This window comes from Hippocampus zosterae, chromosome 15 (assembly GCF_025434085.1).
Source record: "Hippocampus zosterae strain Florida chromosome 15, ASM2543408v3, whole genome shotgun sequence".
Taxonomy (NCBI): domain Eukaryota; kingdom Metazoa; phylum Chordata; class Actinopteri; order Syngnathiformes; family Syngnathidae; genus Hippocampus; species Hippocampus zosterae.
The window spans coordinates 15,240,250-15,258,622 of NC_067465.1; the positions used below are offsets into that span (position 1 = coordinate 15,240,250).

An 18,373-nucleotide genomic window follows, 5' to 3' on the forward strand; every position below is an offset into this window, starting at 1 on the left:
TGCGGATGGTGTTTTCAAGAAGAGGGTTCGGTTAGGAGGCAGGAAATCATCTTACGTGTTGTCATCTGTCATTTGTTGCAGGACAGCAGTCTCTGAGCAACAGCCGGGACATCAGCGCCATGGACACCCTCCCCCTCAACGGAAACTTCAACAACAGCTATTCCCTGCGAGACGACAACTATGAAGCCGTCGGCGTCCGCGGCCCCCCGCCCGACATGGGGGGCCTCAACCTGGACGACGCCGCCTTTGAGAAGATGATCATATCCGAGATGGTGCACAACAACCTGCGGGCCCGTGCCGCCCCCAGAGGCCGCGGCGCCCAGCGTGATCGGGACCCGGCACTAGCCTCGCAGACCAGGGCGGCCGCGGACCGGGGCGGGGGAGTCGGCGGCGGAAGCGGCAGCGAGGACGACGCCGTCGAAGCCGATCGTGTCGAGGCATCGTCCCCGCAGAGGGCAAGTGGGCGAGAGGGCCACGTGCCCCTGGAGCTGCTCCTGCAGCCACACCACAAGGAGGTGATGGAGGCCCCCCTTCTGCCACAGAGGACTCACTCCCTGCTCTACAATGCCCAAAAGGCTCCCATGCAGTTGGAGGGCCAGGTGGAGACCGTGACGCCGGGGGAGGACGCCAGCAACAACAACAACAGAGACTCGCTCTACACCAGCATGCCCAACCTGAGGGACTCGCCCTCCGCTTCACTGTACCCCCCCGAGGAGGAAGAGGAGGACGAGCGCTCCCCCTCCACCCGGAGCAACAGCGAGGACGCGTATCATAAAAGCATGCCCGAGCTCGGGGATGCGCCCCCGCTTTCCTACTATCACATAAACCGAGTGCCCAGTGACAGCTGCTTGCCCCCAGCGCCCCCCGCCGCCCAAGAGGGGGACGTCTCCGCTGATGGACAGATGCAGATCATCACCAGCCTCTGAGCTCAAACCCGAGTGGGCGGGTGTTTCCGGTTGATGTCAAATGAGCCGCTGAGCCCGGCTCTGCACTCCACAACCGCACCAGGAAGTCGGGGCGTTGTTGGGTGGGTAAAGGAATGAATCTGTGACTTTTTTTTTTTTTTGCACACAAAACTCATTGATACTTAAAAACTTCTTCGACTGAGGCCTGAATGTGTACTGTGAACACTTTGCTGTCAGACAATGGAGGTGCACATGCTGTCTAAGGCCCAGTATACACATCAAGGTTTCTCATATCTTGAAAAGGTTATTTCCCATTTCCAGACCACACACAAAGAAAAAAAAAATCTGTCATTTTACAGTTTTGGTCAGACCGTGTGTGCCGTGTGCCCAATAATGACGACACAGAAAACCACACACACAAAGTTTCTGTTCTACCACCGAGCTAGAATCCTCCCAAGGCGGAAATCTGGTGGATTAAATTGTGCTGTGACAAAAAAAAAAAAGAAACATGACCAGTTGTGTTGCATTGGTGTTTCCTGAATGTTTTTGAAAGGATGGGAGGTTGGAAGGCAGTAGAATGCTGATGTTGTCAATAAAGACTTGCGTTGTAAACTACATCTTGCCGTCTGGCGAACACATTTGTACAAAATATGACATCTGGTCGGACATGGTTGTTTTATTTTATGGCCCGCTTTGTGGTTCCTCAGTTGAGGCTCTTCTTGATTGGCTACATTCTGTTCAACGTCACAGTTCTCGGAGCCATGACTCGGCAGTGGTCACTTCTCCCACACACCCAAGATTTCTACTCAATTTCATTACTTAACAGAAAATTTTAATCAGAGATGGCTTTATGTGTCCCTAAATGTGTGTTTGGCACTGATTTAAAAATGTGTCTTCGCTTTCTTTCTAGCACATCGCATTTTGGACATTTTCATATGACCTATAAAAGCTTGCACAATACGGATTTTACCGTGCGTTGTAATTTAAAGCTAAAAAAAAAAAATCCACCTGTTGCTGAACCAAAGTCTTAGTTCAGAAATATGACTAAATATTAGACACTACATTACCGCGGCTATATTGTGAAAATCTGATGCGTGACAGCAAAAACGAGGGCAGATTCAGTATCAGCGCAAAAAAAGTCAAGAAAAAGCACCTCTGATTAAAAAACTTTGTAAACATTTGTTGACATTTAAAGCCCCAACCCACTGAGAGGCGAACATTAACGGGTGTTGCGATCTCATCTGGGTTCATTCAAGGTCGCAGCTGTTTGCCAAACAGCCACCAGACATTTGTCAGGTGTCTTGTCTCAAGGTCATTTTGAACACGTCCTTGCGACAAGAAAAAAAATACAAAAACCGTTGGCCAACGTTTTGCGAACATTTGCAACATTGAATGAACCCTGACGCGAATGTGCTTTTTTTGCTCCCTTCGCCAATGGTCGCATAGGTTCGCCCCTCATTGGGAAAGGGGCTTGAAGTTGTCAGCATCCGACCTGCATGGATCCTATTATCGGGCCAAATTAACTCTCAAAACTCATCTCACAGGATCATCTTCTAAGCTATGTTATAAGGTAGTCTGGCATTTGTCGTCCTTGGTCGAGCCTGAGCAAAATTGGGACAAGAACCAAGAGTCTGTATGTGTACTGTGTCTCAAGGATGGAAATAGGTTAAATATCCCAGTAAAGAGGTCCTGACACACTACTGGTGATCTGGGGCCTGCTTTTCAAAAGCAGGCTCTTTCAAGACAAACTCCAGTGGCTCCACAGTTGTGATTGTAAAGTAATGAAAACCAGTAATTCAGACTCAGGCCTTATATTTTCTCTATTGCACAATTAACTGTTGTCATAGTAACAGCTAAAAGAGTTTATATTTTGCTGTACCACTAGTGTAAAAGGTAATAATGTTTAACAAAACAAAAAAATAGAAAGAAAAAAAAAGAAAAACTGAAAACCATTCAGTAGTTAACCCCTCTTCCATGTTAATAGAACTCTTCATGTAAAGTGAATAAAAATGGAGGGGATATGCTTTGTTCCCTCTCACACTTGGACTTGTTGTCTGATCAAATATGTTTTAAAAGAAGGGCAAAAAAATTACAGTATTTGGTGAGGGATCCGAATCCATCTGCTCACATCTCTGCTTGTAAAGTGCTTTTGCTTTCTTTCATGGACAATTCTTTAAAGGAAAATGTGTCACCTGGACTTTTTGTTTGCGGAAACTTGTCTTTCTTTTACTCTTGTTAATTTATTAATGGAACTATTTGGTTTAAAAAAAACTGTGCAGGTTGTTGCGGCACTGATTAGGTTCCTGATATTTCTTTTGTAAGAGCCCATTGTCAGCTGATATTTCATTCAACTCCTGTTTGATATCAATTAAATGTGAATTTTTTTTCTTGTTCACAAATGTCCCAATGCTTATTTTTACCAACAAGTTCTGTCTTGTATGTACCCGTAAGTGCCAAAAGCAAGGCATTTGCATTTATATTGTGCAACCTACGTAGGTTTATGGCATCTTACAGAAGTACCTGCGCCTCCAAGCTGTACAAGTTGGTGGTGGAGTCGCAGAACATTTCCCAGAATATTCTAGCGCAGAGGTCCCAACCTCCGGGCCGCAGACCGGTACCGGTCCGTGGGTCATTTGGTTCCTGGCCGCACAGAAAGAATACATAACTTACTTCCGTTTTATTCATGTTGGAATCTGAAAGATGTTTTATTTTGAAAAATTACCGGACCCTCTGTTATATCCATCTGCAATACGTCACTCTTGACACAGGTGAAGGCGCGCTTCTCAGTCACGTGATAGGGTACCACTAAAATGAAACCCAGGAGCTAGCAAAATAAGTTTTAAAAAAAAGGTTATTTGAAAGTTTCTTTGGGAAGGGGGAAAGGCCAAGCCAGGATGTTAGGGTTTGAATGTGACACCAATAGCACGACAACAGGCAGGTATCGTGGAAGCCAACACTTGGCGTAGTTTATTTAAGAGTCTTTCACAAAATCTCTCAGGGAGAAGCACGAGGAGTCCACAAGGAAATGTCCGCACAAGGAACAAGAAGCTGCAGGAGACGGCAACAGAGTTCACTGGTGTGGTGACGGCACGAACTTGCACGGGGGAATGGTCTGTGAGTGTACTAGTCCAAACGAGCAGATAGGCAACAGGTGGGTGATGAGCTGATGAGTCTCAGGTGTGAGGTGCAGAGCACCCTGGCTGAGGAGGCTGCCTGGCTGGCCCCTCCCTAACACAGGTGACAAAATAGGAGTCTACAATTTTCAAGAAAAAGAAGACTATATTTAATAGACAGTGTCAAGAGACCTACTTAAAATACGGCTTGATCACAACGGTAGATTCCCACGCACCAAGCCCAGTCTGCATAATATGCGGCGATGCTGAGTTGTATTTTTCATGCACTTTGTATTTGCTGTCTATCTTATTTTGAAGGCACGTGTAAACATTACCATAGCGACCAGAGAGTCTTGCGGCCAGATAGGACGTTCCTCGTGTCGTGATTCGTGTTTATTATTATATTTCGAAAATACCATAGTTTTTATGCCGGTCATCATATTATTTTGTTGTATTTATCCGACCTTTAAAAGCCGGTTGAAAATATTGTCTGACATTAAACAGGTCCGTGAGGCAAAAAAGGTTGGAGACCCCTGTTCTAGCGCAGGGGTCACCGTCCTCGAGGGCTTCTAACGGAGCCTGTTTTAGATGTCTCTGTCCTCCAACACCACTGATTCAAATGATGAGCTCATCAGCAAGCTCTGCAGAAGCCTGATAAAGGATCCTGATCATTTCAGGTGTGTTGGAGGAAAGAGACACATAAAACATGCGGAAAAGGGATCCCCCAAGGATCAGAGTTGGTGACCCCTCTTCTGGAGTCTCGCAGGAATTTGTTCTTGCTCACATACACTAACTGAGTTTTGGGTCGTACTGTGAGGTGTATTGTCAGGAGAGCCGAGATGGTTTGTTTACCTGCCGGTCGAGTAGAAGAACCTGTGGCTGAAGCCAAATTATGGCTGGGTTTTTACTTTTGACAGGATGATGCTGTGAGATTTGCGCAATCAATTTCTGTCCGGGTTTGTTCACTGGACAACCTTTTGACAGAATCTGAGGTTATTGGACTGCATGTCTTCTGATTGAAGAATTACCACCATGGACTGTGCTGGTAATTCTGTGATATTTGTGCACTCAGCCTTCATTTTGCTTATTGGTACATAGGACATGTCTCCAGAAACAGACCATCTTGGACTCTGATTTGTCAGATTGGCAGTCCTTAAATTTGCTTATGATGCCGTGATATATATAGGATCAGTGAACATGCCAGTTTCAGGAGAGAATCCGTCTGTCTCGAGAGTGTTTTGTCTGAGAGACATTTTTGGATCTTGATAATGCCGCTGATGCAGTGGTATTTGCGGTTATCAATGGCTACCCTGGTTATTTCACTTGAGAACCTGTCTCGGGAATCTTGGAAGGCCAATGTACTTGTTAAAGATACAATTACAGTCCTTGACTTTGCTGATAATGCTTTGATTTTTGTGGAATCAATCCTAATTTTGCTCTTGAAGTGATATTTGCGTGAGCAGTCAGTGCCCTTGTTCCCGAAGGAGGACCTGTCTTGGATTGGACGTATCCTGGTTCGAGTCAGATTGGCAGACTCTGACACACACTGATATTTGCCGAATAAATGAATGTCGTTTCAATTGAGAACTGGTCTCTGGAATCCGAGTTTGGTTAAATCAAGATTAGCGTGTCTCAGTTTTCCTGCCAATTTGTGGTGACGGTGGAAAACCTACCTCTGGAATCATAGAGTGTTAGACTTTGTGTGTTTTGGTCGAAGAGAGATTGAACAACCTTGTCTTTTGCCAGTGATGCTGTGATGCGGATGGGACTCATTGGCACACATCAGACAGCTTGGGTGGCACGCAAATGACAAATCTATCAGCACAGATACGTTGCTGTTTATTACCTGCACTTCCATGTGGCATGCGGGCTTTAATTTCAACATTGCCATCTCTGCCTGCTCTGTACCTCTCCGCTCCGCTCTCAATGACCAGTCTTTACGATTACGAATCAGTCCCAATTTTGTTGCAAATCGTTGGGCCCTAAAAGATACCTTCATTTTAAAAATACATGTTTTGCAACCTTTAGCTTTATTTGGGCTTTACTGTAGTTTACGTTGAGCAGTTCACAATCGTCAATCGTCACCTGTGAACTTCCAGCACTACCGATGGTGATCCAGACCTTTCCCTGCATCATCTTGAGAAGTTTACGAGACCAACCTTTACCGGTGTCAACACCACAAGGATCCACGTCTGCCTTTTGCACCTGTGCTGGTGTCTTACATTGTCAATGTCGCTGAAGCGAACTTCGTGTTGGCCTCAGCGGAGACTGAGGAGAATCTGCTGGCATTTAGATGCATGGTTGATATCAGAAAGCACATCCTGACCGGAAAAAAAACAGTCTATTGCCTTATCTTTTGTGGCCAAATGTGCACAGCAGGGACAATTTGTGAAACCCCTCTAAAGGCATTCTTATCGCAGTGTTTGATTAATGAAGCATCCAGCAGACACAGAGCTGCATTACGGTATCATTTATTTGTTTCTGTCCAACAACACAAATCCTACAGTCATTTGTTTTCCTCATCAAACCCCGGAGGGAAATAAGCATCGCTTTATGCAGAGTTCAGCTGTGTTCATTGGCATTCGCTAACTAGGTCTCTTTATTTGGCTTCCTACAGCTAGTTACGCGGTGAATTGGTAGCAATTTTTTTTTATTCTCTGAAAAACATAAGCGAGCCGCCAAGAGTGGTCCGAAATAGTAATGATACTGTGGGAGCCCTAAACAATGAACTGAAACTTGGAAGTAATTTCCCACAGGATAAACTTGGAAAAATGAACCAGACGACTGATTAGCAGCCATGAAAATTGCTTTAAGACAGCGGAGTGCTGGCAAGAACGTGGATGAAAAAGACCCCAAATGCATCGTATACTAGATGTCTTTCAAAATCATCAGGATCCTTGCTCTATTATTGAGCAATATTTATTCACTTAACAGGGATTGCTTAAATAATCTATGTTGTATCTATAGATACACTAAACAGGCAGTAAAAGGTAAGTGAAGGTTAATAACAGATTGCCATTGCTAGCTTCTAGATTTAGTGAGCATTACTAATTAAAAAGTCACTCTTTCGGTTAGCATATTTAGCTTGTCATTATTTGTGTCCTAGCTGGATGCTACAGCCAATTCTATCAAAGTGGCTCATGTCCTGCAGCGAATAATACTGAAGTGAGGCAAGTCCTGCCGAGACTTCGAGTGGGGATCCATAAACCCTTAGTAATAGTAGTTTTAAGTCTTTTAGCTTTATACAGGCATCGTAATAAATTGGGGAACTAGGTAGCTAGATTCATACTAGATATATAAATTACTGTGAAAGAAATGGCTGGTTTTAAGACCTCTTATAAGGATTACAACTACAGTGATCCCTCGCTATTTCACGGTTCGTTTATCACTGCTTCAGTGCATCGCAGATTTTTTCAAACATATTCAGAATTTTTTTTCATATACATGGAGTACAGTACTGTATATGTTGCTCTCTGTGTGTTTTGCTGACTTTCACAGCTTCTCGCGGACCATTTGCGGACTTAAAAAAAATGGTGTTAATTGGTCGCTACTTTGCGGATTTTCGTTTATCTCAGGGGATTTTGGTCCCCAATACCTCGATAACGGAGGGATTACTTACTGTACATATATATTCTGTAGCGAGGGTTTGAGCTACTAAACAAGCTATCTTAGTTGTGACAAGACACGAGAAGGTAAGTGTATACATACACAGAACCTATACCGGTATATATTTTGGGGGGTTCATACAGATATGATTAATTACTGCAGTTTGCAAGGAAGGGTGTGTGTGTGTGTGTGTATATATATATATATATATATATATATATATATATATATATATATATATATACAGTATATATACACAGTATATACACAGATACTATTCAATGGCTACAGGTTATTTATGTACCTTCTGCCATGGTGGAAGAGCATTCAATTGTTCTGCCTGTTAATATATGCCATGGCATAGCTAGATGAACAGAGATAGTGTATTTTTTGGACTCTAAGTCTAATGCATCATTAAAGAAGGGGGGGGGGGGGGAAACATATAAGTCACTCTAGCATAGGTGCTCAAGTCCGGTCCTCAAGAGCATCTATCCAGCCCGTTTTCGATGCCCCCTCCCTCTCATTATCAGGCTTCTGGGAAGCTTGGTGATGAACTGATCATTGAAGGAAGGAGACATCTAAAACAGACTGGATAGGGGTTCTCGAGGACTGGACTTGGTCACTCCACTCTACAGTATAAGTCATATTTTTCCCAGGAAAATGTAATTTACAAAAACTAAGACCAAAAACAGTACCGCTCAGACTAACACCCTAAATGTAGTTAGCATTTGAATTTAGAAAGTGAGCTAAGTCATCTAATTTGCTGGCTGAGTAATTATTTCCTCATACAGCAACAAATACTGTATGTCGCTAACGAGCGAGCTTGGTTATGAATAAAGTGCTGTTAGTTCTGAGTCGTGCCTTTCACAGAGAGCCACTGTACTTCCCCACAAACAAACACACAACATTAGCAAGCCAATAAAATCTTTTTGTAATGAATGTTATTTTACCGTTATGTCAGTAAGCCAAGAACGGATGTCGTAGAGCGAGGAGCGATAGCATATCTTTCAGCTGCTGTGGCTCAGAATGACCAAACATGAGCTCAGCGGGAGCTCTTGCTATGTGCACATGTTGCGGCTCGCACATTTTATGACTTTTGATGTCAAGGGACCAGCACAGAGGCCTAAAATACAGACGTGCAAGTTGTCCGTGGCTCTCTGCCTACTTGCGAAAGCTTTGTATTCGCTTATAAATCACATTAAAGCACCAAGAAAGAGAGCTTGTTCAAGAGTGCAATACATCGGTGTTGCATGATGTCATTTTCATAAAGGCTGAGGACAGCGTTTGCATGATGCATATATATTGGTTCATTATCACCCAGTCACCTGTGCAACGTATTATCTCCGAAAGCACGTTGAATTGTGTAATGGAACAATATAATACACGTAGACACATGAAAGGCTGGATGACTTGCAAGTTGTTCAGATGTCAAATTATTCACATTGGAGATGGAAATTCAAAACACTTTCCCTCATGACATTATTAGGCAACATTTAAAGTGATATTTGAACATGAATGACAGTGAAATTTTGTCTTTTTGCTCAATGTTCAACAAAGTAAAACCCAATTATGATGCCAAACATAATGGAAAGGGAAAGGAAGGTTGTTTGTGCGGATACTGTCACCTAGTGGGGCTTTATTTAATTATTGTGGTGTATTCATGTTAGTTCCTGCTAACCACATTAGCATCTGTAATCTAACTGAGATGCAATTAACTGCACCGCTTCTATTTAGAACACAGAAAATCGGACCCAAAAAAATGCAACAATTTCACCAAAATGTTGACAATTAAAGTGTCAGAGAAAAAAAATTATAAAAACTTCATGGAAAATCAATTTAAAAAAGAAAACAATTAGCACAAAGACATTGATTTTTGCAATTGTAAACTCCAAAAGTCACTGCAAAACAATAACACCCTTGGAGTCACTCATATCACTAAACTGAAGTCTCATAAGATTCCCAAAAGAAGTTTCTATTTTCCAACTGTAGATGCATTTTCATTATTTTTTTAAACAACACCATATTTGCATGCCCATTTGTATGTCGAATCATTACATTTGAAGAAAAAAAAAAAAAAAGCTCAATGTTTTCCAAAACATGAAAGCGCGTCTTCTCCCTCCTCTCTGGCGGCAAATTAAAGAGCTGGTGAATGCCAGAGAAGACATTAGCAGCTTTTCATTTGGACGCCTTTGATGTTTGCAGCCGCCGGTGAGTTTGGACATCATTTCACGTCTACGTCGGTGAAGTGAATCAATAAATAAATAACGCACATCAAACATCGCCTTGCATTTGAAATTGTATCACACGTAAAGTCTGAAAACAGCTGATTATACCATGCATTGCATAATATTGTGATGCTGCCTGTGAATGATTAGATGCTAATGGATATAATTAGTTTTGAGCCCCCTGGACTCATAACTTATTAATACTAAAGCTAAGCATAACTTTTTCAAATACTTGTATGACATAATGTGAATTTCTAGATCAGAACTTTGTAGTTTCTTTCTTTTTTTTTTTTGCCATAGTCTTTTGCAACAATTTGTGGTAACTTTTGAGGGTCGCGAGTTTTGGTGACAATATTTTGGTCACAATTTTGTTAACTTTCACCTTACAATATTTTGCTGACAATTTTGGATGAGATATTTCAGTGAAAACCATGTGATTTTTTTCACGAGCCAATTGGTGAAGAGAAGTAAACCCATTATTATTCAATGTAATAAGAGTATAAGGCCGGGGACTAGTGGGTGTGAGAGCCACTGTCCAGGATGAAACATCCAAGCATGCATCAAGGAGAAGGCTCCAACGGATAACGTACTCACAGAATGTCTCAGACAATGGGGAACAGAAGATGAGGTGCTGGAAGAGGGTGCTGGAAGAGGGACCATCATGGGAGGACAAGCCCCTACACGGGATGTACCACCGGACCATAGCTGAAGTGGCTGATCTCAAGAAGTCCTATCAGTGGCTAGAGAGGGCTGGCCTGAAGGACAGCACAGAGGCACTCATCCTGGCTGCTCAGGAGCAGGCCTTGAGCACCAGAGCCATCGAGGCCCAGATATACCACACCAGACAAGACCCAAGGTGTAGGTTGTGCAAAGAGGCACCTGAGACGATCCAACACATAACTGCAGGGTGTAAGATGCTGGCAGGGAAAGCCTACATGGAACGCCATAACCAGGTGGCTGGCATAGTCTACCGAAACATCTGTGCGGAGTATGGACTGGAAACCCCAAGGTCAAAATGGGAAACACCTCCGTAGGTGGTGGAGAATGACAGAGCGAAGATCCTGTGGGACTTCCAGATCCAGACTGACAAGATGGTAATGGCGAACCAACCAGATATCGTGATCATCGATAAAGGGCAGAGGAAAGCCGTTGTAGTGGATGTAGCGGTCCCAAATGATGGAAACATCAGAAGGAAGGAACATGAGAAATTCGAGAAATACCAAGTGCTCAGAGAGGAGCTGGAGAGAGCCTGGAAGGTAAAGGTGACAGCCGTGCCTGTGGTGGTCGGAGCACTCGGGGCAGTGACCCCCAAACTAGATGAGTGGTTGCAACAGATCCCGGGAACAACATCGGACATCCCAGTCCAGAAATGTGCAGTGCTGGGAACAGCAAGGATACTGCGCAGAACCCTCAAGCTTCCTGACCTCTGGTAGATGGACCGGAGCTGATTGAGGGACAGACACCACCCGAGGGGGGGGGGGGGGGGGGGGGGGGTGAGACGAGGATTTTATATATATATGTATATATATCCATCCATCCATCCATCATCTACCACTTATCCGGGGCCGGGTCGCGGGGGCAACAGCTTTAGCAGGGAAGCCCAGACTTCCCTCTCCCTAGCTACTTCTTCCAGCTCTCCCCGGGGGATCCCGAGTCGTTCCCAGGCAAGCTGGGTGACATAGTCTCTCCAGCGTGTCCTGGGTCTTCCTCGGGGTCTCCTCCCGGTGGGACATGACCGGAACACCTCACCAGGGAGGCGTTCAGGAGGCATCCGAATCAGATGCCCAAGCCACCTCATCTGGCTCCTCTCGATGTGGAGGAGAAGCGGCTCGACTCTGAGCCCCTCCCGGATGACTGAGCTTCTCACCTTATCTCTAAGGGAGAGCCCGGACACCCTGCGGAGAAAACTCATTTCAGCCGCTTGTATCCGGGATCTCGTTCTTTCGGTCACGACCCATAGCTCGTGACCATAGGTGAGGGTTGGGACGTAGATCGACCGGTAAATTGAGAGCTTCGCCCTTTGGCTCAGCTCCTTCTTCACCACGACAGACCGATACAACGTCCGCATCACAGCAGACGCTGCACCGATCCGCCTGTCGATCTCCCGCTCCCTCCTACCCCCACTCGTGAACAAGACCCCAAGATACTTGAACTCCTCCACTTGGGGCAAGATCTCCTCCCCGACCCAGAGTGGGCACTCCACCCTTTTCCGACTGAGGACCATGGTTTCAGATTTGGAGGTGCTGATTTTCATCCCAACCGCTTCACACTCGGCTGTGAAACGCTCCAGTGAGAGTTGGAGAGCCCCGCTTGAAGGAGCCAACAGCACCACATCATCTGCAAAAAGCAGGGATGCAATACTGCGGCCCCCAAAACGGACCCCATCAACGCTTCGGCTGCGCCTAGAAATTCTGTCCATAAAGGTTATGAACAGAATCGGCGACAAAGGGCAGCCTTGGCGGAGTCCTACCCCCACTGGAAACGATTCCGACTTACTGCCGGCAATGCGAACCAAACTCTGACATCGGTGGTATAGTGACCGAACAGCCCGTATCAGGGGGTTCGGTACCCCATACCCACGAAGCACCCCCCACAGAACTCACCGAGGGACACGGTCAAACGCCTTCTCCAAGTCCACAAAACACATGTAGACTGGTTGGGCGAATTCCCACATACCCTCAAGGACCCTGCTAAGGGTGTAGAGCTGGTCCACTGTTCCACGGCCGGGACGAAAACCACACTGCTCCTCCTCAATCTGAGGCTCGACTTCCCGACGGACCCTCCTCTCCAGGACCCCTGAATAGACCTTACCAGGGAGGCTGAGGAGTGTGATCCCTCTGTAGTTGGAACACACCCTCCGCTCCCCCTTTTTAAAAAGAGGGACTACCACCCCGGTCTGCCAATCCAGAGGCACTCTCCCTGTTGACCACAAGATGTTGCAGAGGCGTGTCAACCAGGACAGCCCCACAACATCCAGAGCCTTGAGGAACTCCGGGCGGATCTCATCCACCCCTGCGGCCTTGCCACCGAGGAGCTTTTTAACCACATCGGTGACTTCAACCACAGAGATAGGAGAGCCCACCTCAGAGTCCCCAGGCTCTGCTTCCTCCAAGGAAGGCGTGTTGGTGGAGTTGAGGAGGTCTTCGAAGTACTCTGCCCACCGGTTCACAACGTCCCGAGTCGAAGTCAGCAGCGCCCCATCCCCACTGTACACAGTGTTAGTGGTGCACTGCTTCCCCCTCCTGAGACGTCGGATGGTGGACCAGAATTTCCTCGAAGCCGTCCGGAAGTCGGCTTCGATGGCCTCACCGAACTCTTCCCACGCTCGGGTTTTTGCCTCGGCGACCACCGAAGCCGCGGTCCGCTTGGCCAGTCAATACCCGTCAGCTGCCTCTGGGGTCCCACAGGCCATAAAGGCTCGATAGGACTCCTTCTTCAGCTTGACGGCATCCCTTACTGCTGGTGTCCACCAGCGAGTACGGGGGTTGCCGCCACGACAGGCACCAACCACCTTACGGCCACAACTCAGATTGGCCGCCTCAACAATAGAGGCACGGAACACGGTCCACTCGGGCTCAATGTCCCCCGCCTCCCCCGGAACATGGGAAAAACTGTCGGAGGTGTGAGTTGAAACTCCTTCTGACAGGAGATTCCGCCAGACGCTCCCAACAAACCCTCACTATACGTTTGGGTCTGCCAGGACGGACCGGCATCTTCCCCCACCATCGGAGCCTACTCACCACCAGGTGGTGATCAGTTGACAGCTCCGCCCCTCTCTTCACCCGAGTGTCCAGAACATGCGGCCGCAAATCCGATGATACAACAACAAAGTCGATCATCGAACTGCGGCCTAGGGTGTCCTGGTGCCAAGTGCACATATGGACACCCTTATGTTTGAACAAGGTTATGGACAATCCGTGACGAGCACAGAAGTCCAATAACAAAACACCACTCGGGTTCAGATCGGGGGGGCCGTTCCTCCCAATCACACCCCTCCAGGTCTCACTGTCATTGCCCATGTGAGCATTGAAGTCCCCCAGCAGAACAAGGGAGTCCCCAGCAGGAGTACTCTCCAGCACACCCTCCAAGGACTCCAAAAATGGTGGGTATGCTGAGCTGCTGTTTGGTGCATATGCACAAACAACAGTCAGGACCCGTCCACCCACCCGAAGGCGGAGGGAGGCAACCCTCTCGTCTACCGGTGTGAACCCCAATGTACAGGCACTGAGCCGGGGGGCAATGAGTATGCCCACACCTGCTCTGCGCCTCTCACCGTGAGCAACTCCAGAGTGGAAGAGAGTCCAACCCCTCTCGAGAGAACTGGTACCAGAACCCAGGCTGTGTGTGGAGGCAAGTCCGACTATATCCAGTCGGTAATTCTCTGCCTCACACACCAGCTCGGGCTCCTTCCCTGCCAGAGAGGTGACATTCCATGTCCCAAGAGCTAGCTTCTGCAGCCGAGGATCGGACCGCCAGGGTCCCCGCCTTTGGCTGCCGCCCAGCTCACATAGCACCCGACCCCTTTGGCCCCTCTCATGGGTGGTGAGCCCATGGGAAGGGGGACCCACGTTGCCTCTTCGGGCTCTGCCCGACCGGGCCCCATGGGTGTAGGCCCGGCCACCAGGCGCTTGCCAACGAGCCCCACCTCCAGGCCTGGCTCCAGAGGGGGGCCCCGGTGACCCGCGTCCGGGCAAGGGAAACCTAGATCCATTTATTTCATTCATCATAGGGGTCTTTGAGCCGTGCTTTGTCTGGCCCCTCACCTAGAACCTGTTGGCCATGGGTGACCCTGCCAGGGGCATAAAGCCCCAGACAACTTAGCTTCTAGGATCATTGGGACACACAAACCCCTCCACGGTAAGGTGACGACTCTCGGAGTCGGGGATATATATATATATATATATATATATATATATATATATATATATATATATATATATATATATATATATATATATATATATATATATATATATATGTATATGGCCCGGTAGTCCAGTGGTTAGCACGTCGGCTTCACAGTGCAGAGGTACCGGGTTCGATTCCAGCTCCGGCCTCCCTGTGTTGAGTTTGCATGTTCTCCCCGGGCCTGCGTGGGTTTTCCCCGGGTGCTCCGGTTTCCTCACACATTCCAAAAACATGCGTGGCAGGCTGATTGAACACTCTAAATTGTCCCTAGGTGTGAGTGTGGTGCAAATGGTTGTTCGTTTCTGTGTGCCCTGCGATTGGCTGGCAACCGATTCAGGGTGTCCCCCGCCTACTGCCCGAAGACAGCTGGGATAGGCTCCAGCACCCCCCGCGACCCTAGTGAGGATCAAGCGGCTCGGAAGATGAATGAATATATATATATATATATATATATATATATATATATATATATATATATATATATATATATATATATATATATATATATATATACGGTGCACGGTGGCGTATCTTCCTCAGAAAGAATTACTGTATGTATCAACTTTAGAAATTCCTCAGTTTCCCAAACTCGTTTTGTTTACTTTTTGACCTTCTCCACCAAGGTCTTGCTGGAAAAAAAACATCACTATTATTATTAAAGTAAAAACGTTGCATTCTTGGAGACATTATATTGCCGGATAGGAATCTTTCCTTTCGCCTCAGCAGGAACTATGCATAATTACATTAGGACAAGCACAATGCAGAAGAGCTATTCTATTTCCTCAGGGCCTGTGTAAATGTACAGCTTACATTCCTCCACGTTTCACTCTGCACAAACAAGATAAAGAGTCTCCGCCGCTCGATCGCCCCCGTCCTGCGTTGAAGTCGGCGCCCCACTTGGCTGCTCTGGTTCAAATTTTCAGCTCAAGTAAAAAGTCCAAACAACCCTGCAAGCACTAATCTTTCATACTTGGGGCGTAATCACTCTTTGTTGGTCTTATGGAATATGTACTCTGTGAGTGCATCTGTCGCAAATGTGTGGTGAAGATCTGTATTAAATAACCTCTAAAGTATGTCAGGAATTGTAATTTATAGATGTTTCATTTACAATTTCAAATATGGGATAATTTACCCTTAAACTCAGCATTAAATCAAGCACTGGCTTTGAAAAAGGAGAAGAATGCCTTTGCCACTGACATTGCGACAACGGATTACCCATTAGGTATAATATTGGTGGACCAGCCAGGTCACACTTTTATCTAGAATGCTATGTAAAGAACTAGTATGTTAAAATAACTGCTAATAAATGCTTCGAGCACTGTTAGCATCGACTAACTTGGCATATTTAGCATCTGACTTTTTAATTCCATTTCTTTGAGCTCAAACTGATGAATATTTTTTTCATTTTACTAATTGAAGCAATTGAGTTATCTCTTTTTTTAATCATTATTAAGGTACATAATATGACTGCATGTGGCAGGACCATTTTTGTTAGCATTTGCATCATTGCCAATTCCAATGTTAGCATTTACTTGTGAGCTGAAAAGAAAACCACATAATCTATTTTAATGGTTTATACTTTTTCCTTGTTTTGCTAGCACTAGCAGTGGGTTATTGCCACTGTTCTGAGTTTTATTGTAAAATAACGGAATTTTTACAAAGTTTGTTTGTTTTGTTTGTTTGTTTATTGAAAATAAAACATATATACAGTAATAATTTGACAGAAAATAAGGTAAATAAAAAAGTAAAAAGAAAGAAATCAATCTTCATTCAACACAGTTATTATGTTCAAGGGAGTAGTCAATTAGCAATACAAATTCTGTTAGCATGTAGCAGTGTTAGCGACCCAAAGCAAGTGAGGAAATACTATTTTCTTTGCTTTGAGTCTTATCATAATGGTCGGCTGCCAAACAGAGGTAAAGCTGTCTCCGCCATTATACAGTAAATACACACTGAGGCTAGATGTGTTTTTGTTGGGTTCTCTCTGCTGAAATAATCGCAACACAATCCCTTCCCTCCACCCTGTGACACAACATATGACTGCCATTAGCCCAAAAGCTCCGGGGAGGTTGAATTTTCCCATATTTAAGCAATTGTTCCCACAGTTTCCGTCCGTTTGGGAGCAGCTGTAATGATTGTAATATTTTTACGTGCAGCAGAGGGATTGGGGGAAAAAAGGCAATATATGAGTAACACTTGCATGACTCCCTGTCAAGCAGAAGCAGCACTTCAAACTCGTGAAATCAAATATGAGAATTCTATTTTAATGTGCTTGTCACTTGAAAGTGCCATTTGATATGTTAATTTGCAAAGATGTTATTGTCAAAAAGCAGTCATTACAGGGCTGTATTTGATCATATTGAATAATACGCAACTAAATGTTTTGGATGGATGACACAAACATTGGCGGGGGGGGGGGGGGGGGGTGATATGAGTGGGATTTGTATTCTCTTTTGCTGTTCAAACCGTTCCCCCGATTTGTCCAGTAAGACTCGCATGGTCATGCATTAATTAGGGCCCAAGCAGGAAAAGCTGTGGCTTGTAAGGCCCCTGTTGTTTTCGAATATTCATTCATTCATTCATTCATTCATCTTCCGAACCGCTTTATCCTAACTAGGGTTGCGGGGGGAGCTGGAGCCTATCCCAGCTCTCTTCGGGCACTAGGGGGGGGACACCCCGAATTGGTTGCCAGCCAATCGCAGGGCACACAACAAACAACCATGCAAGCCCACACTCACACCTAGGGACAATTTAGCGTGTTCAATCAGCCTGCCATGCATGTTTTTGGAATGTGGGAGGAAACTGGAGTACCCGGAGAAAACCCACGCAGGCCCGGGGAGAAAATGCAAACTCCACACACGGAGGCCGGAGCTGAAATCGAACCCGGTACCCGGTACCTCTGCACTGTGAAGTTGACTTGCTAACCACTGGACTCCGGGGCCGCCTGTTTTCGAATAATTTATTATTATTATTCAAAATTTGACTCGTGTATGCTGATTTCAAAATCAGCATACCTGAGTACGAAAAAAATGGGTCTGTAGTGCCCCCTACAGTGGTTCAACGCAGCCGTGCCCTGGTACATGTGGCCTACGGCGATGATAATTGGGAGGCACGTGTAGCACACTGGAATGTACAAAAATATTTTGATAGCCTAACATGTACATAAAGTACCAATTTCGCCTGCACATTTATGTGGGTCATAGTTCGGCCCTCTTGTCTTTGACGGTTAACACGACTTCAAACTTGGGCTGTAGCATCTCAACCCCTGGGACAACAACACGGATAAAAGGTTATCCACAATAGTATTCAACAGGTGTGTAGCGTAAAACGTTTTATGGTTCCTTTAATGAAGCATTCTTTGTTGCATTTTCACTTAGCTCTATGAAAATTGGGAGGCATGTGTAACTGCCCACGTCATTCAAAAAGTCTGATGAAGCAATATGCTAAACAGGAAGTCCACTATTTGGAATTGACGGGGGGAGGGGGGGTTGCCCTTTCATTGGATTGGATTGGATTGGATAAACTTTACTATCAAAGGTACTGTATGTGAAACATACAGCACAGATGAAATTTCTTCCCTCTCAACACAAAACAAGACAAGAGGAGCCGCTGCGGG

At 45.7% G+C, this 18,373-nt stretch overlaps 4 protein-coding genes across 16 annotated transcripts in view; 2 read left to right on the top strand and 2 right to left on the bottom strand.

Annotated features, from left to right (window-relative positions):
- The window catches only part of LOC127616656 (adhesion G protein-coupled receptor L2-like), a 136,988-nt gene extending 133,684 nt beyond the window's left edge, over positions 1-3,304 (top strand). For 5 of the 10 annotated variants that reach the window (XM_052088370.1, XM_052088371.1, XM_052088368.1 and 2 more), the window contains one exon: positions 82-3,304. In XM_052088370.1, coding sequence (XP_051944330.1) covers positions 82-926 — 845 coding nt within the window. In that variant the 3' untranslated portion in view covers positions 927-3,304. The remainder of the gene's footprint in view (positions 1-81) is intronic. The other 5 variants (XM_052088374.1, XM_052088378.1, XM_052088376.1 and 2 more) reach the window with 4 other exon arrangements.
- LOC127616701 (ankyrin repeat domain-containing protein 13C-like) overlaps positions 1-18,373 on the bottom strand; it is a 237,609-nt gene that overhangs the window by 217,677 nt on the left and 1,559 nt on the right. The gene's annotated exons all lie outside the window — the stretch shown is intronic.
- snap47 (synaptosome associated protein 47) overlaps positions 1-18,373 on the bottom strand; it is a 415,166-nt gene that overhangs the window by 112,985 nt on the left and 283,808 nt on the right. The gene's annotated exons all lie outside the window — the stretch shown is intronic.
- Positions 1-18,373, top strand: part of prkacbb (protein kinase, cAMP-dependent, catalytic, beta b) — a 185,637-nt gene that overhangs the window by 107,083 nt on the left and 60,181 nt on the right. The gene's annotated exons all lie outside the window — the stretch shown is intronic.